The 25,479-nt window shown below is 40.7% G+C and overlaps 3 protein-coding genes across 5 annotated transcripts in view; 1 reads left to right on the plus strand and 2 right to left on the minus strand.

Annotated features, from left to right (window-relative positions):
• Positions 1 to 391: 391 nt before the first annotated feature.
• c1qa (complement component 1, q subcomponent, A chain) lies at positions 392 to 1,644 on the minus strand. Its single transcript, XM_059542334.1, has 3 exons — positions 1,533 to 1,644; positions 1,236 to 1,399; positions 392 to 1,090 (listed from the first exon to the last, which is right to left on the minus strand). Exons 2-3 carry the CDS (start codon positions 1,387 to 1,389, stop codon positions 504 to 506), a joined length of 741 nt encoding a protein of 246 aa, XP_059398317.1. The 5' UTR covers positions 1,390 to 1,399; positions 1,533 to 1,644; the 3' UTR covers positions 392 to 503.
• Positions 1,645 to 1,810: 166 nt separating this feature from the next.
• Positions 1,811 to 11,307, minus strand: fbxo40.1 (F-box protein 40, tandem duplicate 1). Of its 2 annotated transcripts, none has more exons than XM_059542329.1 (3): positions 11,180 to 11,307; positions 8,328 to 10,130; positions 1,811 to 2,423 (listed from the first exon to the last, which is right to left on the minus strand). In XM_059542329.1, the coding sequence occupies exons 1-3, from the start codon at positions 11,222 to 11,224 to the stop codon at positions 2,217 to 2,219; spliced, it is 2,055 nt and encodes a 684-aa protein (XP_059398312.1). In that variant the 5' UTR covers positions 11,225 to 11,307; the 3' UTR covers positions 1,811 to 2,216. The 2 variants fall into 2 exon arrangements, with proteins under 2 accessions (XP_059398312.1, XP_059398314.1); XM_059542331.1 differs by lacking the exon at positions 11,180 to 11,307 and adding an exon at positions 10,496 to 10,574.
• Positions 11,308 to 12,893: 1,586 nt separating this feature from the next.
• Positions 12,894 to 25,479, plus strand: part of LOC132131006 (rho GTPase-activating protein 42) — a 29,289-nt gene continuing 16,703 nt past the window's right edge. For both annotated transcript variants that reach the window (XM_059542956.1, XM_059542957.1), the window contains exons 1-4: positions 12,894 to 13,326; positions 13,869 to 13,964; positions 16,049 to 16,110; positions 23,509 to 23,580. In XM_059542956.1, the coding sequence (XP_059398939.1) occupies positions 13,173 to 13,326; positions 13,869 to 13,964; positions 16,049 to 16,110; positions 23,509 to 23,580 (384 nt within the window). In that variant the 5' untranslated portion in view covers positions 12,894 to 13,172. The remainder of the gene's footprint in view (positions 13,327 to 13,868; positions 13,965 to 16,048; positions 16,111 to 23,508; positions 23,581 to 25,479) is intronic.

Genomic DNA, 25,479 nt, shown 5'->3' on the forward strand with positions numbered 1-25,479 from the left:
TTTTTTTAGTGGATTCAGGTTTCTCTGTAATTGTTTGTGAAATTTACTAGTGATTTCTGAGAAAGAAAACGGTTTCATATTATTATTTTTTTGAGTAAAAATTTGTATATACATTAAATATATATTATATAAAATAATAAACATTGCAAATAAGAACTGAATTATTTTTAACTTTAATTTTTGTAATCAGACAACTTTTATGTCCATTAGATACATATTTCGTTGTTAATTGTAGAACATAGAATTAAAATAAAGTGAAAGCTAATAATTTTGTATAATCATGTTCTTATGCTTTTATTTAGTTCATTGGAGACATTTATCAAATACAACAAAGCAGTTTTAATACAAGACAAGATAAAAGAATACAAGATTGAATACAGCATGCAATAGATCAGATTAGATATTTTTTAATTCGTGTTTTTGAAATGTTTACATCACTGCTATACATCACTCTCACAGTCAATAATCATTTGCAGTGTGTTTAATATGTAGACTATTAAGTCCTATGTGTTGTGAAAGATTAAAAATCCATTGAATACAGCAGTCATGCTTTTAGGCATTTTGCTGCCTGCAGGACTTTTTGCGAAAGGCTCAATCCATACTTTGTCATTTGTAAATAGCTGAAGTACTGCTCCACCTGACACAACAGCAGATAGTGATCGTGGGTTTATGTCACAGAAATTCAGGCTAACTGATTTCCTGTCACTCTTAAATCTGAGACATAACTGTCCTTCAGACGATGCGTGAAACACAAAGTAATACACCCCAGGAACCTTGCAAGTGAAATAGCCAGTTTTAAGATTGAAATCATTATCGACATTGCTAAGCTGACTATCAAAGATCACAGGTTTGTCATATGAAGCATAATCTGCTCGGTTTCGCAGCACAGAGAAAGCTGGCTTCTGACTGGCAGGACCTCCACTGCCATCAATGCCACCACTTGATCCTCTAGGACCCTTAGGACCAAGAAAACCCTTTGGACCCTGTGCACCCATAAAACCTTTTTGACCATTTGCTCCTGGGAGGCCTCTGAAACCCATCTCTCCTTTGAGTTCCTGCATGGTGATACTGTTCAGCTCATCCTGCAATGCTGAGAGAGTATACTTTTATTCAAAACTATCAGTTCAGTTCCTTCATACTAATAATTGCAAGCTCAAAATAAAAAGGAGACATTTTTAACTGATTGTTTAAACTACCCATGGATATGGGATTCATATCACGCATTACTTTCTCACCTGGTGCTCCTTTCTCTCCCTTTGCTCCTGTTAAGCCATCCCTGCCAGGGATTCCACTCACGCCATCTCTCCCATCTATCGCACATGAATCATCCTTACAGAGAGCAAAGGGAAGCAGGACCCAAAGAAAAGCAAATAAAGCCAGCGGCTGCATCCTAAAACATCTAAGATAAATCACGAAGAACAAATTAGATTCACAACTGCACAGGCATTTTGAATTAATGTACAGTGATAGAATCAACTACAAGACAATATGATATCATATTACTATGATTCTAAAATCCTTAGCAGTCTTACCAGTGTCCCGCTGTAAATTTTACACTTCTGTTCCTGATTGTGGGTGGTAAAATGCGGTAAAAAAAAAAAAGGCTTCTGCCGAGAAAAAAAAAAGTAATTGTTTCATTTCTCTAAAATTTGAACTATTTCACATCTTTTGAAATTGCCAACACATGTTTTTTTTTCCTTCCCCATTCCCATGAACATTCTGTTTTTTATTCTCATAAAACATTTATTGACATAATAAAAGGTCAAAAATATGTTTTACTTCTTAAACGGTCACAACTTAACTCTTTTAACTGCACAGGTCAACAGTTATAAGATTACCAAATAATAATTAATTTGATGTCGATAATAATCAAGTCGATAATAATCAAAGCGGTTTAATTACCAACATTCTTTAAAATATTGTCTTTTGTGATCTGCAGAAGAAAGTAAGGTATACAGGTCTGGAAGGACATGAGGGTGATTAAATTATAGCATTTTCATTTATGGGCGAAAGGATAGGGTATAAATTCAACATAAAAACATAATTCCATGACAAAACTGAAAAAATGATGGTGATTTATTTGTTTTTGCACATATGACAAAATACATTTCAAAACAGAATGGCACAAAATAACACAGAACTTTTGTATAGATGAATGACTGTTTGAGGTTGTCACAAAAAAAACAATATTTAATTTGATTGTTATAATACAAATGCTACTCTCTTTTCACGAACATGGAGACTAAACTCTGATTCCTGTGTGCTTTAATCTCGTGGCACTCATGAACACCAGTTAAAGGAACTGGTGCAGTCTTATTCTCCTTCTTGTAGTATGGACAAACCTTTAGATGCTCAGAAATGGGAGGCAGTTTGTCAAAGCACCAGCTGTCCACAGTGGAGAACAGGTTGCTAAACTGCCAAACCTGATGACGTATTAAAGCACAATTAGTGCAAGTCAGATACTTTTTATTTTAAGTGTTCATGCACATTCACAAACTAAGTGAACTGCTCCATCATTTTAGAAAATTCAAGTTCTCTTACGAGAGTTCTCTCGTACTGCGTCTTAGCTAAGACGCTACGGGAAAAGTCTCTTTTCACGATACACTGAAGCAAAAAATTATCCTTAATTTTGAATTATTGTAAAGCGCATTTGCAGCAGTACACAGCCATAGGCGAGACGGCTCGCTCATTGGCTGCTCTGCGGCAACTGCATAAGCCTATCGAGCGCAGGCTGATGCAACATCAGACCAATGAAGGCGCTCGCGCCCTCCATGCCACTTCCCGCCGAAACGGGTGTGGCCTAGCTCTATAAAGGGAGCTCGAAAAGGCTGACTCACCTGATTTTTCATCTCTTCAGCGAAGCTCACGCATCGTTGGATCACGAAAGGAAGCAAGCGTCGTCAGATAGCATCTCAGCGGGACGAGCCATTCCTGAAGCCACTGGCCAACGCCGCCTTCCACTGCCGCCTTCCACTGCCGTTCCTGCTGCGCGTTCCGGCGCCTATATCCTTTTTTCGTATCCTCGTGTGTGTGTTCGGCCTGCGACACACACTCGTAAAAGAGCTGCGTCTTTTTAAAGATGCCCTCTTGCGGCTCGTGCAGAGCCCCGCTCAGCGAGGGAGACCGTCACGTCATCTGTGTCTCCTGCCTGGGTGAGGATCATGCAGCGCTCGCGCTCACTGACGGCGGCTGCCCTCACTGCGAGCTGTTGCCAATGGTGAGGACTCGCTTGGCATTTTTCTCCGAGCCTGCATTCCCCGCTGTGCTGCAGCGCCGTAAAAAGCGCCGCTCCCAGCTGATTCCGGAACCGTCTCCAGCTCAACCGAGCTCGCCGGTTCGCCCTGCTTCACCGGCCTCCCCTGCATCGCTTCCCGATGGTCAGCGCCAGCTGTCTGCCGCCGCGTCCTCCGAGGAAGTAGATCTCAGGGCCGTGTCGGGGGAAGAGGACACGTGCTCTCTGCTAGCTTCGGGCAGTGAAGGCTGGGCGAGCTCTGGGGATCTCGCGCTTTCTGCTCAGAAGCCCAGCAGACGAGCGGACATCGAGAAGGAGCTGATGCGAGTGCTCACGCTGGCCGCGACGAGTCTCGGCCTCGAGTGGTCTGCACCAGCGCCCCCCTCTCGTTCCCGGCTGGATGGTAGCTTTCTTCCGGATGAGCGTACGTCCCTGAACTCAAAGCCCGCCCCATTTCTTCCTGAGCTTCACGAAGAGGTGGCAAAGGCTTGGAACGCTCCATACTCAGCGCGAACTCGTTCGTCTGTTTCACCAGCATTCTCCGCACTGGATGATGCTAAAAACAGAGGCAACCAGTCACTTCCGCCGGTGGAACAGGCGATAGCGACGCACCTTTGCCCGCCCTCTGCTGGACGCCAGACGAAAGCAGTGTTGCCATCTAAAGCCTGCCGCATGACGTCATCTCTGCTTGCGCGGATCTTTTCTGCTGCTGGGCAGGCTGCGTCTGCACTACACACCATGGCCACGCTGCAGATATTCCAGGGTGATCTCCTCCGTAAGCTGGAGGAGATGGGACCTGAGGCTATCTGTCTTGCGGATTTGAGGAGTGCTTCGGATCTCTCTCTTCGCGCTACTAAGTCTGCTGCACAGGCCATGGGACGAGTTATGGCTTCTGCTACTGTGGCTGAGAGGCATCTATGGCTGACGCTATCAGACATGGCAGAGTCTGAACGCACTGCGTTCCTCGACGCCCCGCTGACTCCCGCTGGGCTCTTCGGATCTTCAGTCAACGAGTTCGTTGAGAGATTCGTCGAGGACCAGAAAGCGTCACAAGCATTCAAGCACTTCCTCCCGAAGCGCTCCGGTTCTGCAGCGAGTCGTGCTAGACCGGCCCCGCAAAGCTCTCAGCCACACCCCCCGCCTCCTGCTGCTTCATCGCAACAGCGTCAGCAACGCAGCTCGAGACCCCGCTCTCGCACTACCGGCCGTCGCCCCGCGCCGCGGGGACCACGGCAGAGGATTACGGTGAGGCCGGAAGCCCCAAAGTCATCCTAGCACTCCTAGGAAAGCGCCGGTGTACGAGTCGAACTCTCAACCAAAGCGCGCCGCTGTTTCAGTTCCAGGAATTGTGAGTGTCTCAGCGTCTTCTGCAACGCGCAAGCCTGTACAATTGCCCGCTTGCCTGCACACAAAAGCCGTTATCACGGCTACCCAGATATTTCCCGAAAAGAGTGTAATTTCTGGTGTCCCGGCCACAGCCGATGGTGCTATAAATGTAGTGACGATGCCCACTGTGCCCACTCAGTGCCCATCTCCACATATAAGCACAGCCCTTCACACAGGGCTCGCGCCCATAAAAGCGACTCAGGTCGATCGCGCGCACTACATAGTAAACGTGTCCACTCCTCAGTGCCCACAAACACTATGTCACATACGGCATGTGGTTTCTGTAAAAACGAAACCCGTGCACGTTCGTTCTGCCCAGGCAGACAGCGAGTCGAAAGCAGTAAATGTGCACACTTACAGCCCACAATTACTCACAGACAGCACGAGTCCCACGGGACCCGCTCAGCCCTCCCTCACTCGGTTAAGCACCGTGGCGGGGTCGAGGACAAGCGATCTGCCCGCTGTGATCAGCGCGCTCCCCGCCTCAAATGTCACAGGCATAACGCCCATGTTACAGCACATCGAAGCGCTGCCGTTGCCCAGCCAACAGAGCGCGCTTCGCATCCAACTCCTAGCCATTCATGCAGACGCATGGTCAGCGCTTCCAGGGGTTTCAGATTGGGTGCTAGACATTATAAAGAGAGGCTACTCGCTACAGTTTTTTCGATGCCCTCCGCGCTTTTTAGCGCGCATCGAAACTACGGTCAAAACAGAAGTAGCACACCTACTTCGAGCCGAAATATCAAAACTGTTGAGCAAAGGGGCTGTGGAGCCTGTATCTCACACTCAAAGCGAAGGGGGGCTGTACAGCAGATACTTTCTAGTGCCCAAGAAAGACGGGGGTTTCAGACACATACTGGATCTAAGACAGCTGAACAAGGCGAAACTGCGTTTCACCAATGCGCGCGTTGGGCATTCAGCGCGCAGCGAGCTCTCTCCGCTGCGGCGCGACCTTCTCGCTCAGAGAATTTCAGAAGATGCTAGGTCTCATGGCCTCAGCATCACCAGTTCTTCAGTTGGGCCTGCTCCGCATGCGCCCCTTGCAGTTCTGGCTGTAAGCGCGAGTACCGCGCAGAGTGTGGATATAGCTGTGTCACAGCCTTGAAACCCTGGACAGCGAACGACTGGTACCAATCAGGTGTAAGCCTGGGGACTTCCTCGAAAGTGAAAGTGGTGTCGACGGACGCCTCCACTTCGGGATGGGGAGCGCTGCTCAAGGGCAGACCGTTCTTTGGCCTGTGGTCAGAACGGGAAAATCTCCAACATATAAACTGTCTGGAAATGCTGGCAGTGGAGAACGCGCTGACGTGCTTTTGTCCCCGAATCAAGGGCCACCACGTCTTAGTCCGTTCGGACAACATGTCTGTGGTGTTCTACATAAATCGCCAGGGCGGTCTCAGGTCTCGAAACTTGTACAGGTTGGCGGAACGCCTCCTGGTTTGGGCTCAGCGCAACTTGTGCTCGCTGAGAGCAGTTCATGTGCCTGGGCTACAGAATCTGGGTCCAGACAGACTGTCCAGAAGCAACATTCCCAAGGGCGAATGGTCTCTACACCCACAGACAGTCCAGCTGCTGTGGGAGAGATTAAGCAGGGCGGAAATGGACCTCTTCGCGTCCCACAAAAACGTTCACTGCCCCGCGTTCTTTTCCAAGAACGAAAGCGCACTGTCACAAAGGTGGCCGTGCTGCCCGCTCTATGCTTTTCCCCCCGTCTCCCTCCTTCCGCAGGTGTTAGAACGGGTGAGGGAAACAAGATGCTCAGTACTGCTTGTAGCACCACTTTGGAAGAACCAACCATGGTTTCCAGATTTGATGCAGTTAGCAGACACTGCCCCGTGGCCAGTGCCGTTGAGGAGGGACCTCCTCTCACAGGCCAGGGGCTCGATTTGGCACCCTCAACCGGAGTTATGGTCCCTCCATGTGTGGGCGCTCAACGGTTACCCGCTGATCTCTCAGTGGGAGTGCTAAATACTATCACTCAGGCTAGAGCTCCGTCGACTCGACGGCTATATGCCTCGAAGTGGTCAGTTTTCTCCAGCTGGTGCACAGCTCAGGGACGTTCACCCCTTAGTTGTGAGGTGACAGAGGTTCTCTCCTTCCTACAGGAGCTGTTGGATAAGGGCAGAGCCCCCTCCGCGCTCAAAGTTTACGTGGCGGCTATCGCAGCGTTTTCTGAGACAACGCTCGGTCAGTCAATAGGAAGGAACGATTTGGTCATCCACTTCCTTAGAGGAGCTAGGAGGCTGAATCCTCCCAGACCTCCGTCAGTTTCCTGTATGGGACCTCTCGACGGTTTTGGAGGCCATGAAAGGTTCCCCTTGTGGGTGTGGGTGACCTGCATGCGCTCTCGGTGAGCCCAACGTGCTTGGAGTTTGGGCCTAATGACTCAAGAGTCATACTCAAACCTAGGCACGGTTATGTGCCGAAATCCCTCAACACACCGTTTCGGGCTCAGGTTATTTCCCTGTCTGCCCTGTCGGTGTCAGAAGAGGATGGAGACTCAAGTCTTCTTTGCCCCGTTAGGGTTTTAAGAACTTATGTGTCTCGCTCTGCTGTCTTCAGACAGACTGAGCAGCTGTTTGTCTCGTTCAGTGGACCTTCCAAGGGAACGGCTGTTTCGAAACAGAGCCTATCCAGATGGATAGTTGAAGCTATAGCTTTAGCTTACACTTCCAGGGGCCTTCAGTGCCCACTGGGTTTCAGAGCACACTCCACAAGAGGCGTCGCCTCATTGTGGGCGTGGTCTAGTGGGATTTCCTTACAGGATATATGTATGGCGGCAGGATGGGCCTCGCCATCTACATTTATCAGGTTCTATAACCTAGAGGTTCCCACTCTGCAAGCAAAGCTGTTGTCGGTATAGTTGAATCAGTGTCCTGATTGGAACTCTGAGATCGCAAGCGATGGGCAGTATTGCGTAAGACCCACATTCCCACATTGGTCAGGCCTTGCCTTGAATATGTGATGTCATATTGCCGTGTCTACGGACGCTGCTAGATATGGGACGGAGGGTTTCCCCCTCCTGTTCTAGGACTCTCTGTGAGTCCCTCTGGTGATTGTGCACTGTAAATCCTGGGCGCCGCTTCCAGGTTTATTGGTGTGTGATCTCTTAGCTAAGACGCAGTACGAGAGAACTCTCGTAAGAGAACGTACTCGGTTACTAATGTAACCTCGGTTCTCTCTAGAAGAGAGAAGAAGTTCTTTGCCGTGCGTACGATTCACTCTGGTTCGCTTCGGCGATGAAATAAAGGTGAGTCAGCCTTTTTGAGCTCCCTTTATAGGGCTAGGCCACACCCGTTTCGGCGGGAAGTGGCATGGAGGGCGCGAGCGCCCTCATTGGTCTGATGTTGCATCAGCCTGCGCTCGATAGGCTTATGCAGTTGCCGCAGAGCAGCCAATGAGCGAGCGAGCCGTCTCGCCTATGGCTGTGTACTGCTGCAAATGCGCTTTACAATAATTCCAAATTAAGGATAATTTTTTGCTTCAGTGTATCGTGAAAAGAGACTTTTCCCGTAGCGTCTTAGCTAAGACGCAGTACTCGTTCCCTCTTCTATTGAGAACCGAGGTTACATTAGTAACCGAGTACGTTTTTAAAACTGCATTTCTCCAAAAAAGGCTTATTGCGACTTTAGACTCCAAATGATAGGGCTGTTCTTTACACAAGATTGCAGTTCTTTATTAGTATTATTTAATTGCTGTAGAAACTCACCCTCTTTCTGGCTCTCCAGCACCATCCACCATGAGAGTAGATCTTCTTTTCCCACTTCAGTGAGACCATTCCTCTATCATGAAGCAAGGTCCCGCATACCTCCCTCATTAGACGAGAGACCAGAGCTAGCTGGGACAGGGTGAAGCTATCAAGAAATCCAGCAATATGGACTAGAACCTCAAAAGGTAGCCTGCTCAGAGCATCTGTATTGCGTGCATGCTTTCTTACCACAGTCACCGGTTTTATACCTTCATATAGTGTGTCTGAAACCTCCGGTCGGAGACAGAAAGTGCTGAGCTCTCTGTCATAGTAAACCATCGCTCTGTGAGAACTAGGCTGAAACCTTCTCTGAATATAAATGCAGCCAAGGTAGGCGAGAGGGCATCGCTGTTCAAACCATCCATTGACACAACTCTGGATGTCAGAGTGAACGTTCTTGTAGTGTGAAGGAAACTCATCTCGTCTGAATGTGTGGTTGCAGAGGTAGGTAAACGCAGAGCTGGATTTGTTGTGTCTTCTGGTGACACTCTCGGTCTGAATCTGGACATGAAGTTTCAAAGCCTGGTCAGCAGTGATGTCGGCCAGTGAAGTCTCTGCTTTGAAAGGTGCCAAGAAGAAATCATACGTCTGTGTTCCAACGTCCACAAGAAGGGCATCTGTGGACCTGGATTCGGCTATGAGATGCCCCCGTAGTTCCTTCTCCAGGGAGCACAACAGAGTGGCTTGAACTTCATCCCATTTTGGAATGTCATCGATTTCAATACCTAGGTCAGATGTGTCTACACTCGAGTTCACCTTCTTGTTATGCGAGGGGTTTCGAATGCGACTTTGCTTGGCTTTGAAGCTGGTTGGGACTTTGAAAGTGCGGACTGTTTTAATCTTCATCGGCTCCAAATGTTGATAGACAAGTTTCTTCTTGGGCCTCGTGTCACATGCAAACAAGGATGTGGCAATGAGGAATTTGTCTTCGTCCATTTCCCATGCATTGTATTGAGGGATGTCAGTAGAGGCGTCAAGACTTTCATTCTTCGTTGGCAGCTCTTCCTGTAAGACTTCCAACCTGCTTGGGTTGGCTTGTGGCTTTATTTCTTTGCGAGATGTTTCAGGATTTTTCCCAATAGATTTTATTGTATGCTTGCAACCGCTTAACTCCATGCTAAACATTTTTTCCCAAATGTTATAGCTTTCGAGATTAACCACAGTAGGATTCCTCGCTAATTCCTCTCGTTCCTCCTGAGTAAGCCCATCTTCTTCCATTTCTGCACTTGAAGATGCAGATGCTTCATCGACTCCATTCGAGAGCTGTACCCCTCCCACAGCCCCCTCTGAAGGCTCCTCAGCCACCTTTTCAATAAGTTCAGGAAAGAGAGTCTTCATTTTAAGAGAATGAAACAGATGATCCTGGTCCCTCAGAGCCATCGAGAGATCCAGAGGTTCCTGATTGTAGTTCTCCTTCAAAATGTTCTTGTAGAACGCAGGAGTCTCAGACTCTTCAATGGGCCATCGGTTCCACTCCATTGAGCAGGAGACGACACTGGCAGGACACACCGTCAAATGCTTAGCCACGTTTGAGCGGCACATGATGAACGGGCAGCCGTATTCAACATTGAGACAAGGCACCTTGTCATTGGGGCACAAGATCAGGTGTTCTTCTTCCTTGCACAGGTGAAACACAGCACCGCACAGCAAACGGCAGCTCATGATCGCACATGACACAGAAATCTCAATCGGCGTCTTGCAGCGCCGGCTGTGGCAGCTCTCGCAGTGGCGATGAAGCTTCGATGTTTGGGTCTTTAGTCTACCCTGTGTAGAAATGCAAATTACAGATTGTTTCATTTTTTTTTTTTTTTTTACAATGTTTTAGACTAAACAGAAACTTTGTTTTACCAGAACTACAAATGAATCTCAATGACATGTCAATGTCATTGCTAGTCAAATCTCAGATCTTGATGAATAGTGTTATAGTCTTGGAATTAATACATAGGCTGTATGTACATAATATACAGGTTTATGCATATTCCTCCTCTTAGTTGTAAAACCTGAATTATCCTAATCCTAAAATAATGGTAAAAACCTAAATGCTGTTTACAGAAACAGTGCAGATATTTAGACTGTTATGTTTACTTGTATTTGGCAGACACTAAAAAAGCAAAGAAAAATTTACCTACCATAGTGTTTTATCTGTGAGCTCCACGCTAGTGTTCAGCTCAGCCGCTAAAAGTTTGAGTGAGCATGTATCTGTGTCTGCACACTAGTTAAAAATAGACACTTTTTATATACTGGGAGTGTGACTAGGGCTTTGGCATTCAAGAGTCAAGTTACATGTTCTGTAACCATAGCTGCTGTAGGTACCCAGCATTTTCAAGACATCCAAACTTAGCGGCAGTTCAAACAGAATGCATTTTTGCATTGCACTGCCCTGCATTTAAGTATTTCTCTTTGACTGCTGCACAGCATCTAGTTTTTTTGTTTTGTTTTGTTTTTAAGACTGTGTGTGTCAAGTTTAATATTTTTTATAAATTTGACGTCATCTTAAACTTTTATTAAGCTTTTCTTTGTGCTACATTTGGCTGTTTGAATGCAATAATTAATTGAATGCAAAAATTAATAATCACATAAGCACATCAGTTCAGCTTGGTTGAATGGACAGTGTTTCAGGTGCCTAGCCATTGATGGTGTGTCGTGATGCACCATTTACCCACTTTGCTAAAAAAGAGTGCTGAACTCGCAGACCTAAGAAAGAACGATATAAAAAAATAAAAGGAAATAATAGTGAAAATAAATAAATCAATGCAGATATATATACAAAATGCTTTAAAGCAATTAATTAAACAAATGCTTAAATGTCTTACTTTGGTAGGTTCCTCCATGAGAGTATGACTCCTTATGCCCACCATTCCTCTTTCCTGCAGAACCGTGGCACATATATTCCTGAACAATCAGGATATTTTTGGGTGATCTGTTCCTTTAATTTAGATCTATCTATCTATCTGATCTATCTAGCTGATCGATTTGAGCTAACTTTTTTATGAATACAAAAAAGCTTATGAAAGGCCTCTTTTATGCTTGGGCCAAAAGAGATATGAGGTGCATCTAATCGTAGAGAAATTTTATTTACTGAATAAAATTAAACAAAACATTAGTAAACCAGGATAACTTGGAACAGCAGATGATAAGGAACATGGAACACTAGCATCTACAAGAAACAACAACTGACCAACGAACAAAGGAAACACAGGGGTATAAACACACCATAGTTAACAAGGGACAGCTGTGGGTGATTACTTGTCACACAGAGACACAGAACACATGAAGATTGTTGACAAACACATGAAAAGCACTGTCAAATAAAAAGCAATCTATTTTTGTCTATCTTGTTGTAATTAAAACTCTTTACTTCCTACAGAGGCTGAACAGAAGACAGAACAGACAGACAGTCAGAAAGAGTTTAAACCTGTTTGTTTTTTATTGTTTCATCAGTGGGTCACTAGATGGTAGTCTTTCCTTTTGGTTTATGGGACAGGGATCCCTAAGGACATAGCGTATTATTCAAGAAACCTTTTGTTATCTGAATACAAACATATTTTTTGTTCTTCTCCCTCCTTACCCTTTCCTTATTTTTCATGAATGAGTTTTTGTAATTTGATTACAAACTTCTTGTCCTCTGTAAGGTTGTGCCTATCCCAGCATCTCCGGCCATAGCAGTGCTGGCTCAAAACAAGAACAATTAAAAATTTAAATTGATGCAGTAAACTAATATCACTTTTTACAAGTTGGCCATCATGTAGCCTAATTCTACAGAAGGGTTAGAATAGAATATATCTTTTTTGTCATTGTAAAAGGACAACTTTAGCAACTCGTCAATATAAAAAAAGGCAATTGTGAAAAGAGAAACATGATGTGAACTAAAATAGGTCAATATATACAAACAAACACTATAATATATACAATCTATTATATATATAATATATGACATATATACAAAAATGACAAAGGAATAAATACTGTATAGAATGAAGATAAAACTTCACTATAGTAACCACATTTTCTGGCAAATGATCATGATGTGGTAAATGTTTTAAGTAAAATTACTAAAATATTATATATTCAATGAAAAAGTGTAACTTTTAAAATAGTTCTTTGTATTTTTGTATGTTTTGTCTTCACTGCTGGATACCAAGTATCAAGTGCCAATACCTGTTCTAAATGTAGTATTTTTTGGCGAAACTATAATTACTATGGTACATTTTTGAAAGAGGTCCTATATTGTGTGGTTAGTAAATACTGCAGTGTAGTATAGTATACTAAATCCACTATAAACATTAATGTTTAAACGTAAAACTTAAAATCTGTGTGGATTGTGGTAATTAAAATAATTACTTCTATAATCAGTTCTATCAAATGTGGCCTGTAATCGTTTTGTTCAATCTTGGTGGGTGCTTTCTGTTCATGAAATTTCAAGGTTTCTAACACGTAGGGTTTTTTTTATTTTTATTTTTTCTATTGATTTGTCCTGTAAATCCTACATATTTGTTCACAGAGACATACAACTTCTAGAGTGACCTCGGGAGGGTGTAGTAGCCTCAGTCTGATCATGTCCTCGTGTTTGTCTGTAGGTGAGCGGGATCAGACCAGCAGGAGTCACCGCTACACTCGCTTTGTCGTTCTGCTGAAGCTCTCAGTCATTGAGCTGGGAAACAACATGCCGGAAGTGGGGTTTCGGGAGACAGGAGTTTCGGGATTCGTAACCGTGGAAAGTTTACTCTATTAAGAAATCTACTTTTCCCCAGGACTAAAGCTGTTTGTAGGGTTTCTTTCATCGTTTCATTCATCCGCACTTTTACAATGGGGCTCCCGGCGCTGGAATTCAGTGATTCTTTTCTGGATAGTCCTGACTTCAGAGAGCGACTCAAATGCCACGAAATTGAGCTGGATCGTACTAATAAATTCATCAAGGAACTAATCAAAGATGGAAATATGCTTATCAGTGCGCTTAAAAGTAAGTTACAGGTCGTGTGTCTTTTTAAATATAAGATACATAAGATTTATTGAGGTTTATAAGTGAGAAAGCTCTGATTTGTTTTGCAATGTATATAGATGTCAGACTATATATATTCAGAGAATCCTGGGATCTGATGTGATATCAGAAAGGAGACTAGTCTCTGATGGATATGCTGTTATCAGCCACTTCACCAGCATGGCTCCTCCTGTCTTTCTCTAGATATGTTGTTTGCTTAGTATTTGGTCTTTGGAATATTACTTGTCATTTTAAACAATATTCTCTTTCACATTTTTCTCCTTTATTCTCTGCTACAAAGCATTCTGGTAAAAGGTTTATTCAGGCTTTTGTACCAAATTAAAGGCAGTGAACGTCTTCCCAAAAAGACCCACATCTTGTTTTGCACTAATGCTTTAATTGACTAAGTATTTGAGATGGCATCTCCTTCCTTTTAGTTTGAGCAAATCCCTGCTTATATAATGAATATGCTCCAATGATAAGGAAGCTCCATCACATAACTCTGTTTGTTGTCTCTTTGACAGATCTATCTGCAGCTGTGCAGAAATTTTCCCAGTCCCTACAGGATTTCCAGTTTGAATGCATCGGAGATGCAGAGACAGATGATGAGATTAATATTGGTAAGTGGTTGGCAAGTGATCAAGAAGAAAATTATATGAACATTCATGTGATTTTTAGTTAATTATACGATTTCTTACATGGATAGTTTACCTAAAATGTAGTTTCTGTCATCATTTAATTACACTTATGTCTTTCTGAACCAGTATGACCCTCTTTCTTTCATGCAACCCAAAAGAAGTTTAACAGAATGTTGAAGCTGCTCTCATCCATACAATAATAGTAGATGGGGACAAGTAGTCAAGCCCAAAAAAGATGAGTCCATATGACTTTTGAAACCATATTACAGCTTTGTTTGAGAAACAGATTGAAATGCAATGCATTATTCACTAAAAACCTTGCTTTGTTTTGAAAATTCAGGTTGATCCCATTTATTGTATAAAATAATCAGCTTGGCCATTCAGCTGTAATAACTCTTTTGTCTCACAGAAAGAACGAAAGTCATACAGGTTTGGAATGACAGGAGGGTGTGTAAATAATGGCAGAACATTAATTTGTTGTGTGAACTATCCCTTTAAGCTGTAAATAGTTATGTAAACTGTGAAACAGTCTCTAAAACGCTCATGTCTCCATGTCAGCTTTTTATTTGCAGCTGCCATCCTCAGTCACCCATCAACAGTAACAAACAATGTCTTATAAAGCTGAGAACTCTGTATGTTGCCTTAGTACCACAGCCCTTTAGTATCAAACACAGCAGTGATGGCTCTTTGTCAGACTGAGACAATTGCTGCCTGGCATTTAGAAAACCATGAACCCAAACAACCATCTGCAAGATAGGAGAATGTTCCTTTCTGACCCTGGCTGTTTATATTGGTCATAACAGTTTTAGATATTTAGACTGCTGAGACTGATTGTTTGCAGTTTAGACCTGTTTAATATTAATGACATTTTAATGTTAAAATGTATACAGTTAACCCTTTTATCCTCAAAATGTGCAAAAATCTTTAATAGGGTTATAAGTTTTGCCAATACTGGTTTTGATTGTAACGATTGAAAACGAAGGCAGTAATAATGGCCGTACACTACCACACTTTCTGATCACATAAATGCAGAGTTCGTGAGCAAAACAGACTTTTTTCAAAAACAGTAAAATAAAAATTACCCTAAACTTTTGAACAGTAGAGTATGTTTGCGATAAATCATAATGCCAGTTCTCTAAATGTGATATGAATGTCTCAACAGGGTAAGTATTGTCACACACATGCCTGACATGTCCTTTTTTAAGTGCTTTTCTGTGGATTTGTGGTTCTCCTGCTACACATCAAAGCAGATTTGTCTTGCTTTAACATGAATTTTAAATGACCAAGGGTGTGTTTATCAGCAGGCCTGAGCTCCTAATAGAAAGTAGTTCTTATGGGATATCTAGATTAGATAAAATTCCCAGAGAATGACAAGAGGGACTGAGAGGTGGGACTCTGCTTATCGCAAAACAGAAGAATGTTGTATATCCCAGGACAGGAAGTGATGTGGCCAAAGCTTACTTTGTTAAGGGAAAACAAAGCACAATCTGAGAATCACAACATCGTGTGATTTTAGTAGCATGACATAATATCAGCAGTAGTTTATTTTAGATCACTGTTGTTTTCTACCACATTTCTGTTTTAACTTTTTTTTTTTCTGGTGCTGGTTTTAGCCTGCATCTGGATTATGTTTTGAGTATCATGTTCTGTAAACAGTACTTCAAGGCACATTCAGGAGCTAACATTAACAATCACACTGTCAGAAATGTAATGGATCACTGTAAAACAAGCATTTCAGCTTTTGAAATTATTGATATATATCTTTTTTTCTACAACTGACTGTTGCACACATGCATGGCTCATACAGGAAACATGTTTTTTGTTACTTTCACATTTCTACATCTTGAACAAGTGGTCTGCTGTTTCCTGAATACCCCTTTGTGCATTGATCAGTTGTTGGGTGGCCATGGTATTTATTTATTTATTTGCATAGCTAATATTACACACAGGTTTTCTGTATTTCCTTTATGCCGGAGGTTAAAAGGTCAAAATCAGATGTGCTGATAGAGTAATTATAGATCCAGAGCTGATAATTCATGATTGGAATTCTTCTTCTCTTATCACAGCCCAGTCATTCAAAGAATTCTCCCAGCTGCTGAACACAGTGGAGGAGGAGAGACGACGACTAGTAAGTTGCTTTGATCTATTTGAATATATTTTAAAATGCAATTTATTCCTGTAATGACAAAGCTGAATTTTCATTAGCCAGTCTTCAGTGCCACATGTTCCATCAGAAATCATTCTAATATGCTGATTTGGTGCTCCGGAAACATTTGTGCTGCTTATTGTTTTAGTAAAAAGCATGATGAATGTTTTCAGGATTGCTTGATGAATAGAAAGTTCAAAAGCACACCATTTATCTGAAATATATTATTTTGTAACAAAAAGGTTTTACTGTCACTTTTGATCAATTTGATGCATCCAACAAAATAATTAATTTATTTAAAAATAATGGAAGTGTCTTTTCAATTAATCTGCTTTGCAGTTAATCATTACATGAATGGACTATTCCTTCAAGTTATGAAGGTTTAACATCTCAGTGATGCCATAAAAACACCACATGATGTCGTCTAATTAAAAAGTACTACAAACCTCATAAATGAAGTAGCCATAGTGATCGTTTGCTTTCTAGTAGTTGTCTCTTTATTGTTCCTTTTATGTGGTATTGTTCGCACATAGTTAAAGTTTCATAGCACACTTCTAGCCTAGTGGTTTAGCCCCATAAGTATGTGCTATTTTGGGGGAGAGGTTTTTGTGACTTCCGCAGTCAAGTCGGTGTGTTATGAGAAACAGGCTGTCTACCAAAAACATGCTTTCTGTAGGTCATGACTCTCCGAGGAGGGGAGGTAAACGACATAGATCTGCAAGTGCAGACGATAATGAAATAGCACTATAGTTATATAGTTACTAGAATAGTTTCTCTTAAATATCAGTGGCAACATCAGTGCCAACAGCGTAGCATCTTCATTGCCATCAGCATCAGCTGCTAATAGGCACTTTTATGGGCATTATGCAAGAGGCAGCTTGTTGCCAGGGAATACTACTGCCGTTCACTGCTGCAGCTGGTGGATCATTAGTCATAGTACAGCAGCGAAAGACCTCACCAGGAAAACAATGCTCCTCTGTGCTTCACTGCTGACCCTACCCACATTTAACAAACTTGCAGCTTTCTTCGACATTCAAGAGACACTTTTTTGTACATTTCTTTTTTTGATAATATAGTTTGATTACACTACAGTGCAAAAATTTGGGCTAATTTTAATATATAGTTCAGTCATGAAACTTTAGATGGAGCTGGCTGAAGGGGTGTTAACATTACTGATGATATTCAGAGAGGAAAATGAATCTCCGAAACCCTACACCTTCCCCAGCTCCACCTGTATAGAACTGCCACGGGTTATTTTATATGCTATTTGTGCAGCAGCAGTATGTCTTTAATACTCACGGCACTGTATCACCGTATGCATTGGCAGTAGCAAGTTCCTGTACTGGCTTGCAGCAACAGCAGCAGCAATAATCTATAACTACAGCAATAACCAACAGCAGCAGCAATTCAGCAGCAGTGTAGCAGATCTGTTCCACCAAAACCAAGTACATTAACATTGTCATATCCATCACCATGCTAAAATGTTCCAAGAGATATGATTAAACTGCTCACACAGGCTGTATTTATTTGGTCAAAAATACAGTAATAATGTGAAATATTATTACTTTTTCTCTGTTAATTTTAAAATGTAATTTATGGCAAAGCTGTATTTTCAGCAGTCATTACTGCAGTCTTCAATGTCACATGATCCTTCAGATATCATTCTGTTATATACTGATTCGGTGCTCAAAAATGGTGATATATTGTTTTCAAGACATTTTGATGAATAGAAAATTAACAATGTATTTCAATTTATTTGAAATCCAAAGCTTTTGTAAAATTATAAATGTCGTTACTGTAGGGCTGAGCAAAAAATCGAATGCGATTTTCATGCACATCTCATCAGTAAAGACGCTCCTGTAATTAGAAGTATATCTCCAGCACGTGCGTTCAGATCAGGGTTGCCAGGTTTTCACAACAAATCCTGCCCAGTTGCTTCTTAAAACTAGTCCAAAACTAGCCCAATCGCGTTTCCAGGAGGTTCCCTGATAAAAATTGCTTCCCGGGGTTACAATATAAGTTTTTTAGCAGGGTTGCCTGCTAAAATTCGCATTTTAGGTGCTAAATATCACGTTATTTGTATTGGGGTCGCTTCGACCCGCGGACATGAAAAACAACCACAGACTTGGCAACACTGGTTGGCATTTACTACACCGAGCCGTAATTCACTGACAATCTACACAAAATCGATGTTAAAATCGCAGGTGATTCTTTGTCGATTTTGAAAACGATTTTGTACTAGTTGTCGGTAGACTACGGCTCTGTGTAGTAAATGCTGCTCCACCTGAACCAGTGTTGCCAAGTCTGCGATTGTTTTTCATGTCCGCGGTTTGAAGCAACCCCAATACAAATAACGTGATATTTAGCCCCTAAAATGCGAATTTTACCAAGGCAACCCTTCCAAAAAATGTATATTTTAACCCCGGGAAGCAATTTTTATCAGGGAACCTCCTGGAAACGTGATTGGGCTAGTTTTGGACTAGTTTTAAGAAGCAACTGGGCAGGATTTGTTGTGAAAACCTGGCAACCCTGATCTGAACGCACGTGCTAGAGAAATACTTCTAATCACAGGAGCATATTTACTGATGAGATGCGCATGAAAATCGCATTCGATTTTTTGCACAGCCCTACGTTACTGTGACTTTTGATCATTTGAATCCTTTAATAAGTTATTTCATAGTTCTTACATATAGCTGCGCTCAGCCATTATTGATATTTACATTCGTACACATAATGTTTAAGTGATCTGTTTGAATTTTTTTTTTTCTTCTGAACAAACTTTTGTTTTTTGTGATAACATGTCATGATTCTATTAGTCATCGTTTTATAGAGCAGAATAACTTCTGCCCAGATTTAACTGAAGTCTTGTAAACGCAACCCAAGTTATTAGCTGTAACAGCGTGACTGTGAGACAGCAGCCTCTATTGTAACAAAGACAAACATCTCTATTGTTGCTTCTGGGCTTGTGTCTAGATGTTTAATAAAAAGGCTGAGGTCAAACCTTAGGTCATCCACTCAAGACACTTTGTGTTATTGGCTCATACCTTCAGATGATTGCTTTTCCATTCAGTAGATCACAACATTGTTTCCTTTCTCAGTGAGAGACCTGAGTAATGCTTCCCTGTACAATAAATATTGTATTAGTGAGTCATTCCTGCGCCACATATTCATGTCCTCATTATATTTCTTAATTAGACATTTTTTTTTATTATTACAGTTTCTCAGCGAAGTGAACACATATGGCTGAATTTAAAAAAATCGCACTACTTTGGTTTGAGCAGTTGTTGCCATTTTTGTTATTTTATAACTTTTTAGATAAAGACCTGCCAGTTATTCCTGATTTCTTCTTCTTCTTCTTTTTTATCCATAATTGAAGTTTTCTTGTTAATATAGTTTTAATTTGTGATCAGTTTATAGTCAGTTGGTTTGATTTTCATTTATTTTACAATAGTTTGTCCAGTTTGATAAAATTACAGAAATCTGGGTAATAATTTTTTATAAAGAAGCTGAATGAATAAATGAATCACATCAGTTAGAAGCAGCTAAATTTAGATGTTTATTTCTGTCCCATTGCCCATCCTGTTTATCTGGCTTTGTGTAGATAATCAGTTATAATTAATAAATGAAGGGTTTTTGAGCTATTTCTGAAAGTCTGCTTTAACCTTTTATTGGAAATACTTAAATTACAACACGGAAGTATTAATTGTGTTTTGTAAAGGAAATGACCCTAAAAGTGGATTGAAATATGTTGCATTTGGCTGGACAGTCCCAGTCCGCAAGCACCCAGGCTACAGCTTCAGTCCCATCCCATAGTTCACTGGAAAAAGGAGAGTGTGTCAGCAGAGCTGTGCGATGAGCCCCGGGGGAAGAATTACCCAGCAGCCTCCTACAGTTTCTTTACTTCCTGCAGACCGTGGCTGTGTTACGCTTGAGTCTCACAGGCTCCTGCCCCGGGCCTCTTAGGATGACAAACACCTCCGTCAAGCTGAGAAAGTCCCCAAGGGCTTTTTCATTCATAGATGCACAATAACAGAGCCAAGGGGTGAATAACTCCCAGTAAATGCATTGCCCTCCCACAGGGTGCAGATGGGAAGTACTTTGTGTTACTGGAGCATGGTGCCGAGACGGTCAGGTCTAAAGGCTGTGTCTCACGTAACAGTGAATCATTATGTAAACACAACTTTAGTAGTGTTTTATTGAACTTCTGCCATCGTGTTCTGCCAGATTAGTAGACCGTCTCATATCCAGAGGTACTTTCATCTTAGGCGCACTGCCAACATGCTCTGCTTTAAGTGGGAGGCATTTTCCCACATGACGGATCGGACTGATGTTAGAAGTGAGTTTCCTCTCTAGCTAAAAAGGGCCATGGGAAGTTTTGACGGGAGAAACTGTTGTGCAAGCAGAGCGACTGTCTGCACTCAGCGCACTGCTGTATCTGAAGTGTTGAAATGCCTCTTGCTTTAATGAGACGAGTGCTTGTTATTGACTTCAGATCAATGTGGGTCAATGACGTGATGCTTTTTTTTTATTCATTCATTTATTTATAAATCCATTAAATAAAAACAATTCATACATGCGTTAACTTGAATACACCTCTGCTATTATGAATATTCTTTTAAAGATATGCATTAAAAGGTATTTTGATCATTTTGGGGAGATATAAATTGTCAGGGTGTTGCAAATGTAAGTAGTTTGGTGTAATTTACTATTGTTACTGCTATTTAAAAATGTACTATTTTATTTAGCATAAATGCTTCACTGCTTTTTTATATTTTAAAGCTTTTGTCTGCCAAATTAAAGTCATGTTGTGTGACCAGCATGTAGAAACATAAAACAGGAAGTGATATCATACCCTGCGTAGACCCTCATGACTGTGTGTCAAGGTCAATAAAATTTTTAACATATCAGATAATTTGACCCTGCTATAACAAGTCAAGGTTAGTTAAGGTTGTGAAATATCATAATGCGACTCCCCTAAAATCTAATGATATTTCTGAATTTATAATTCTTGACATTTTTGAAAACAAACACATTTTTTTTACATTGGGAAAAAAATCATTTAAAAGCATTTTTGAAAATAATAAAGACACATACGATTATTTGAATGTATTATTTATTTGAAAATGGTATTAATATTTTTTAGAACCATACATGAATACAAAGAGTCCATTTCTAAGATCTTGCTAAACGTGTTTTTTTTTTTTTTTTCCTTTTCTTTATTGTGGCCACTCTTATATCCCATATGCAGCTCATCTGTCTGATGCTTATAAGCCTGTCATGGATGTTTGTGTAAGGCAAGCTTGTTTGACTTGTTTAAAAAGTTAAAAATTAAAGTTCAGCATTTTATGTATATCATATATGCGGAAAACCAAACTGAAATTTAGTATAAATATGCTGTTGGTTTACACTACAGGGAAAGACCACCATGAGCCGAACAGGAAATGCACTCATATCTTAAAAATGAAGTTGTCACTTACATCCTTTTAAAGCCTATAGAATACATCTGGACTTGCTTGGAGTCTGCACATTTCTACTATTTGTAAGTGCAAATTCCATTATTGTTGATGTGGGTGGATGGAGCCTGTAGAGATGGACGGTCAGTGCTGCCACCGCTGAGCGAAGGCAAGCATGTGGAACTTATTTTGACCAATTCTCCAACGAGACATGTAGTCCTCTGTGCTGCGCCTGGGAAAGTGTATAAAAGGAACTAGTGTATGCAACTGTGTGTTCGGAGTGCCTACATGAAAATGGTACTAATTATAGCGCCGTTATTTTACAGTAAATAAAAATATTTTCACATATTAAGAATTTTTTTTATCATACAGACTGTGAAATTGTTGAACTTTAAATACTTTAACCACTTTGGACAAACCCCCCCCCAATAATTAAAAGTGGCCAAACTGTCCCACCCCCAGTATTTAAAAACTATTGCACTTATCTGCTGCACTCCATTACGCAGCACACTTGCTAGGATGACAAAAACCTTATTTTCAACCTGTTCTGCCTCAGCGGTCTAACAGCGCTCGTCAATGTCACAATAACTGAGATGGCCAATCAAATCAAAGTAGGCGGGGTTTACCGTTAACAGAAACAGACCGCGATTTCCAGCGCGAAGCGTCAGTTTAATGTTAAAACAAGACAGTTACGTAAGATATGGAAGTTGCAACTCATTTAATTTTAGTCAACTGTTTTTTATGTTAGAAATATGGCCATTTTGAGAGAGCGAGAGAGAGAAATGAAAGTTGCATTTGTGAATTACCTGCATCTGTGCATCTTTTTCTACAAAAAATGAAGCTGTGAGTTTAATTGCTTAAAAACAGCGATTTTATCTCATCGTTGTTGAGTAATATAATGTTGCAATCCAGTATCAAAGCTATTTTATTATTAGCAAAAGTTGAAGGGCAGCGTCCCATAGACAATACGTTTCTGTGCCCTCATTTGTGTGCGAGTGGAGTGTGTGTGCATGCATCAAGTGGCACATTAATATAGCTTTTTATATATTAATATGTATACACTGTGACTGCTGTTCAAAATCAGTTAGATATTTAATGATTTTTTTTACTGGAGTCTCTTATGCTCTTCAAGGCTGTATTTATTGGATCAAAAATACAGAAAAAAAAACAAGTCATTGGTTTCCTATGTGAATAGCCTTAATAAATATTTGTTAATTAATTAGTTTTCAACTCAAAAGTAAATATGCACATAATGTAGTTATTTTAATATATTTTACTGTTATTTATTGTAAGTAAATTAATAAATGAACTCAAACTTACTAATAGACTTTCCCAATCTTATTTGCATAAGAAGTTGGCTTGTGACGAATCTGCATTTTGGCGGATAATAGCCTATGCTTTCTTGTTGCATGCTATGAATGGATATTTCGTGTGTTTTTTTTTGTGTTTTTTTACAATATACAACAACCAAATAGTAACTGCAGAGGAATCTGAACCTAACCAAAACAAAGAAAGATGAAGCTAGATACCCGAGTCCAGATCTACACAGCCTCATAAAGGTGATCCATTCCACAGGACGCTCCGTTAGCATCTCAGTGTTTTACATTTATGTCAGGAAAACGACCATTTACACTGACAAAAGCTAAGGATAAATTAGCATATTATTTAGAATTAGTAATGATAGTAATGAAAATTATATATATATATATATTATTATTATTATTATTATTATTATTATTTTTATTTTATTTTTATTTTTTTGCCAACATCACTTCCCTCCTTTTTCCATCCAGACTTTTTATTTTAATGTAGGTTTGTGAAATTCTTGTTTTATTATATAGTTAAAGGTTTTTGATGGAAGTTTCATTAGTTTTGGTTTGTCATACTTGACAGCTTGAGGATTTTTGTTGCTTTTTCTATCATTTAGATACAGAACGCTGATGATGTCTTGATCACACCGCTGGAGAAGTTTCGCAAAGAGCAGATCGGAGCGGCCAAAGTAAGTTCTTAAACCCCATTGTGAGTTAAGGTACTACATGTCAGCAGAAAGTAATTTTTACTTCCTATACGGTCAATATATAGGTCTGTGAAACCCTGCAGGAAGGGGGGAAATTGCAAACACCTGTTGAAGACAAGCACAGTCAAATTATGGCCAGATACTGTAATGCCACATTGACCAACATGAAACGACCTGTGAGCACTGTGCTAGAGGGCACGTTAAAGTTAACGCTTTACTCTTTCTTTTCTGGTGACCTGTGAATGTGACCCCTCCAGCCATATTAGAAGAGTTGGAGCACTGCCTGTTGAGCTCAAGGGTCCAGAGACAAAACTCTTGATGCCTTATATGGGCGTTTTGGCCCAATGCTCTTAATCGAGCGCTGCAAAGGAACTCGCTCAACTTAGACACAGAGACATGATCGAGGCCAAAGGGAGCAGCAGCCTGGCTGTTCAACGTCCCGCAGATGTGTGCACACATTCAGACCAAAACAGTCAAACATAATCTATTCCCTACTTATGATATGTAAATATTAGGTCAAAATTGGAACAAACAGCTGAATGATAACTGTAAAAATAATAATATTTAGATATGCTAAATGTTATAATATTTATTAATATTTCATTTTTTAAGAGTTTTTATTATTTTGAAGGAAGTCTCTCATACTGTATAATTCTGTAAAAGGCTGTATTTATTTGATAAAAAAATATAGTAACATTAAATTTTACAAATAATAGGTTTTCTATGTAAATATTAGTGTTGTCACGGTACCAAAATTTCAGTATTCGGTTACGATACCAGTGAAAATCCACGGTTCTCGCAAAAATATGCTAAAAAAAAACAAAAAACTTTTTATCACTAAAAAATAAAACCAGTGCCATATTTACAATTGTGTTTAAAGTTTTTCTACGAGTAATGTAATTATGAAAAACAGTAAACAAGTCCCCCCCCCCCCCTTCAAATTGAATTTGTCTTTTAATTAATGAAATTTAAACATTTAATTTTTTGGTAAATAAAGGGGATTTGCTATTCAAATTAAAACATGGAAGAAATATTGTGTGATTTTATTTCTTTAAAAAATAAAGTTTTATAAATGTTTTCAACAGTAGTAGCAGTATCACATACATTCTACTAAATAATAGTAATATTTCTAGCACAATGCCTTTATGTAAAAATTAACTTTTATTTTGACGGGTTACCGTGAATACCTCTAAATTGACATTGGTTTTACTCAAATGAAATGGTAAAATGCTTGTGAAGTGACTCAGAACAGTTCTGGTGATGTTGTTTGTGTATTTATGTCCTCATTGAGACGGCAGATGCTGAATTTATTGCAAGCGTCACGCGCTTCAGTCGATGTAGTAAAAAAATACGCACGTCTCTGCCATTCATTCATTCACACAGAGACACGCAGAACATGCAGGATTCATATTTCAACCAACTTTTGCAGCTTAACATTTACAGATACTGGTCCATACGGAGATTTGATTGGATTCATTTATGCTAACTTCAACAAATTCCGTGACTGTCCATATTAAAATGTATGTTTCATTTTCATGATTGGATTTTGAGATTCCGTTCGCATTTTCTGCTTTGTGGAAATCATAGCGCTGTGTGCGTCAAGAACCGGGTTTAACGGGTCTTCGGTACCACCGGTACTTAAAGAAACCTTGTACCGTCACATTTTAATTTTTTTAGCACCTGCTTGGAACTGAAGTTGTCTTTTGACAACACTGGTAAATACATATTTTAAAATGTAATTGAATCCTGGTATAGCAAAGCTAAATTTTTAGCAGCTGTTACTCCAGTTTTCAGTGTCACATGAGCCTTCAAGTGAGAATGAGAAATCATTCTAATATGCTGATTTGCTTCTCAAGAAACATGTCTTATTATTATCAATAA

The sequence above is a fragment of the Carassius carassius genome, chromosome 47, assembly GCF_963082965.1.
Source record: "Carassius carassius chromosome 47, fCarCar2.1, whole genome shotgun sequence".
NCBI classification, from domain to species: domain Eukaryota; kingdom Metazoa; phylum Chordata; class Actinopteri; order Cypriniformes; family Cyprinidae; genus Carassius; species Carassius carassius.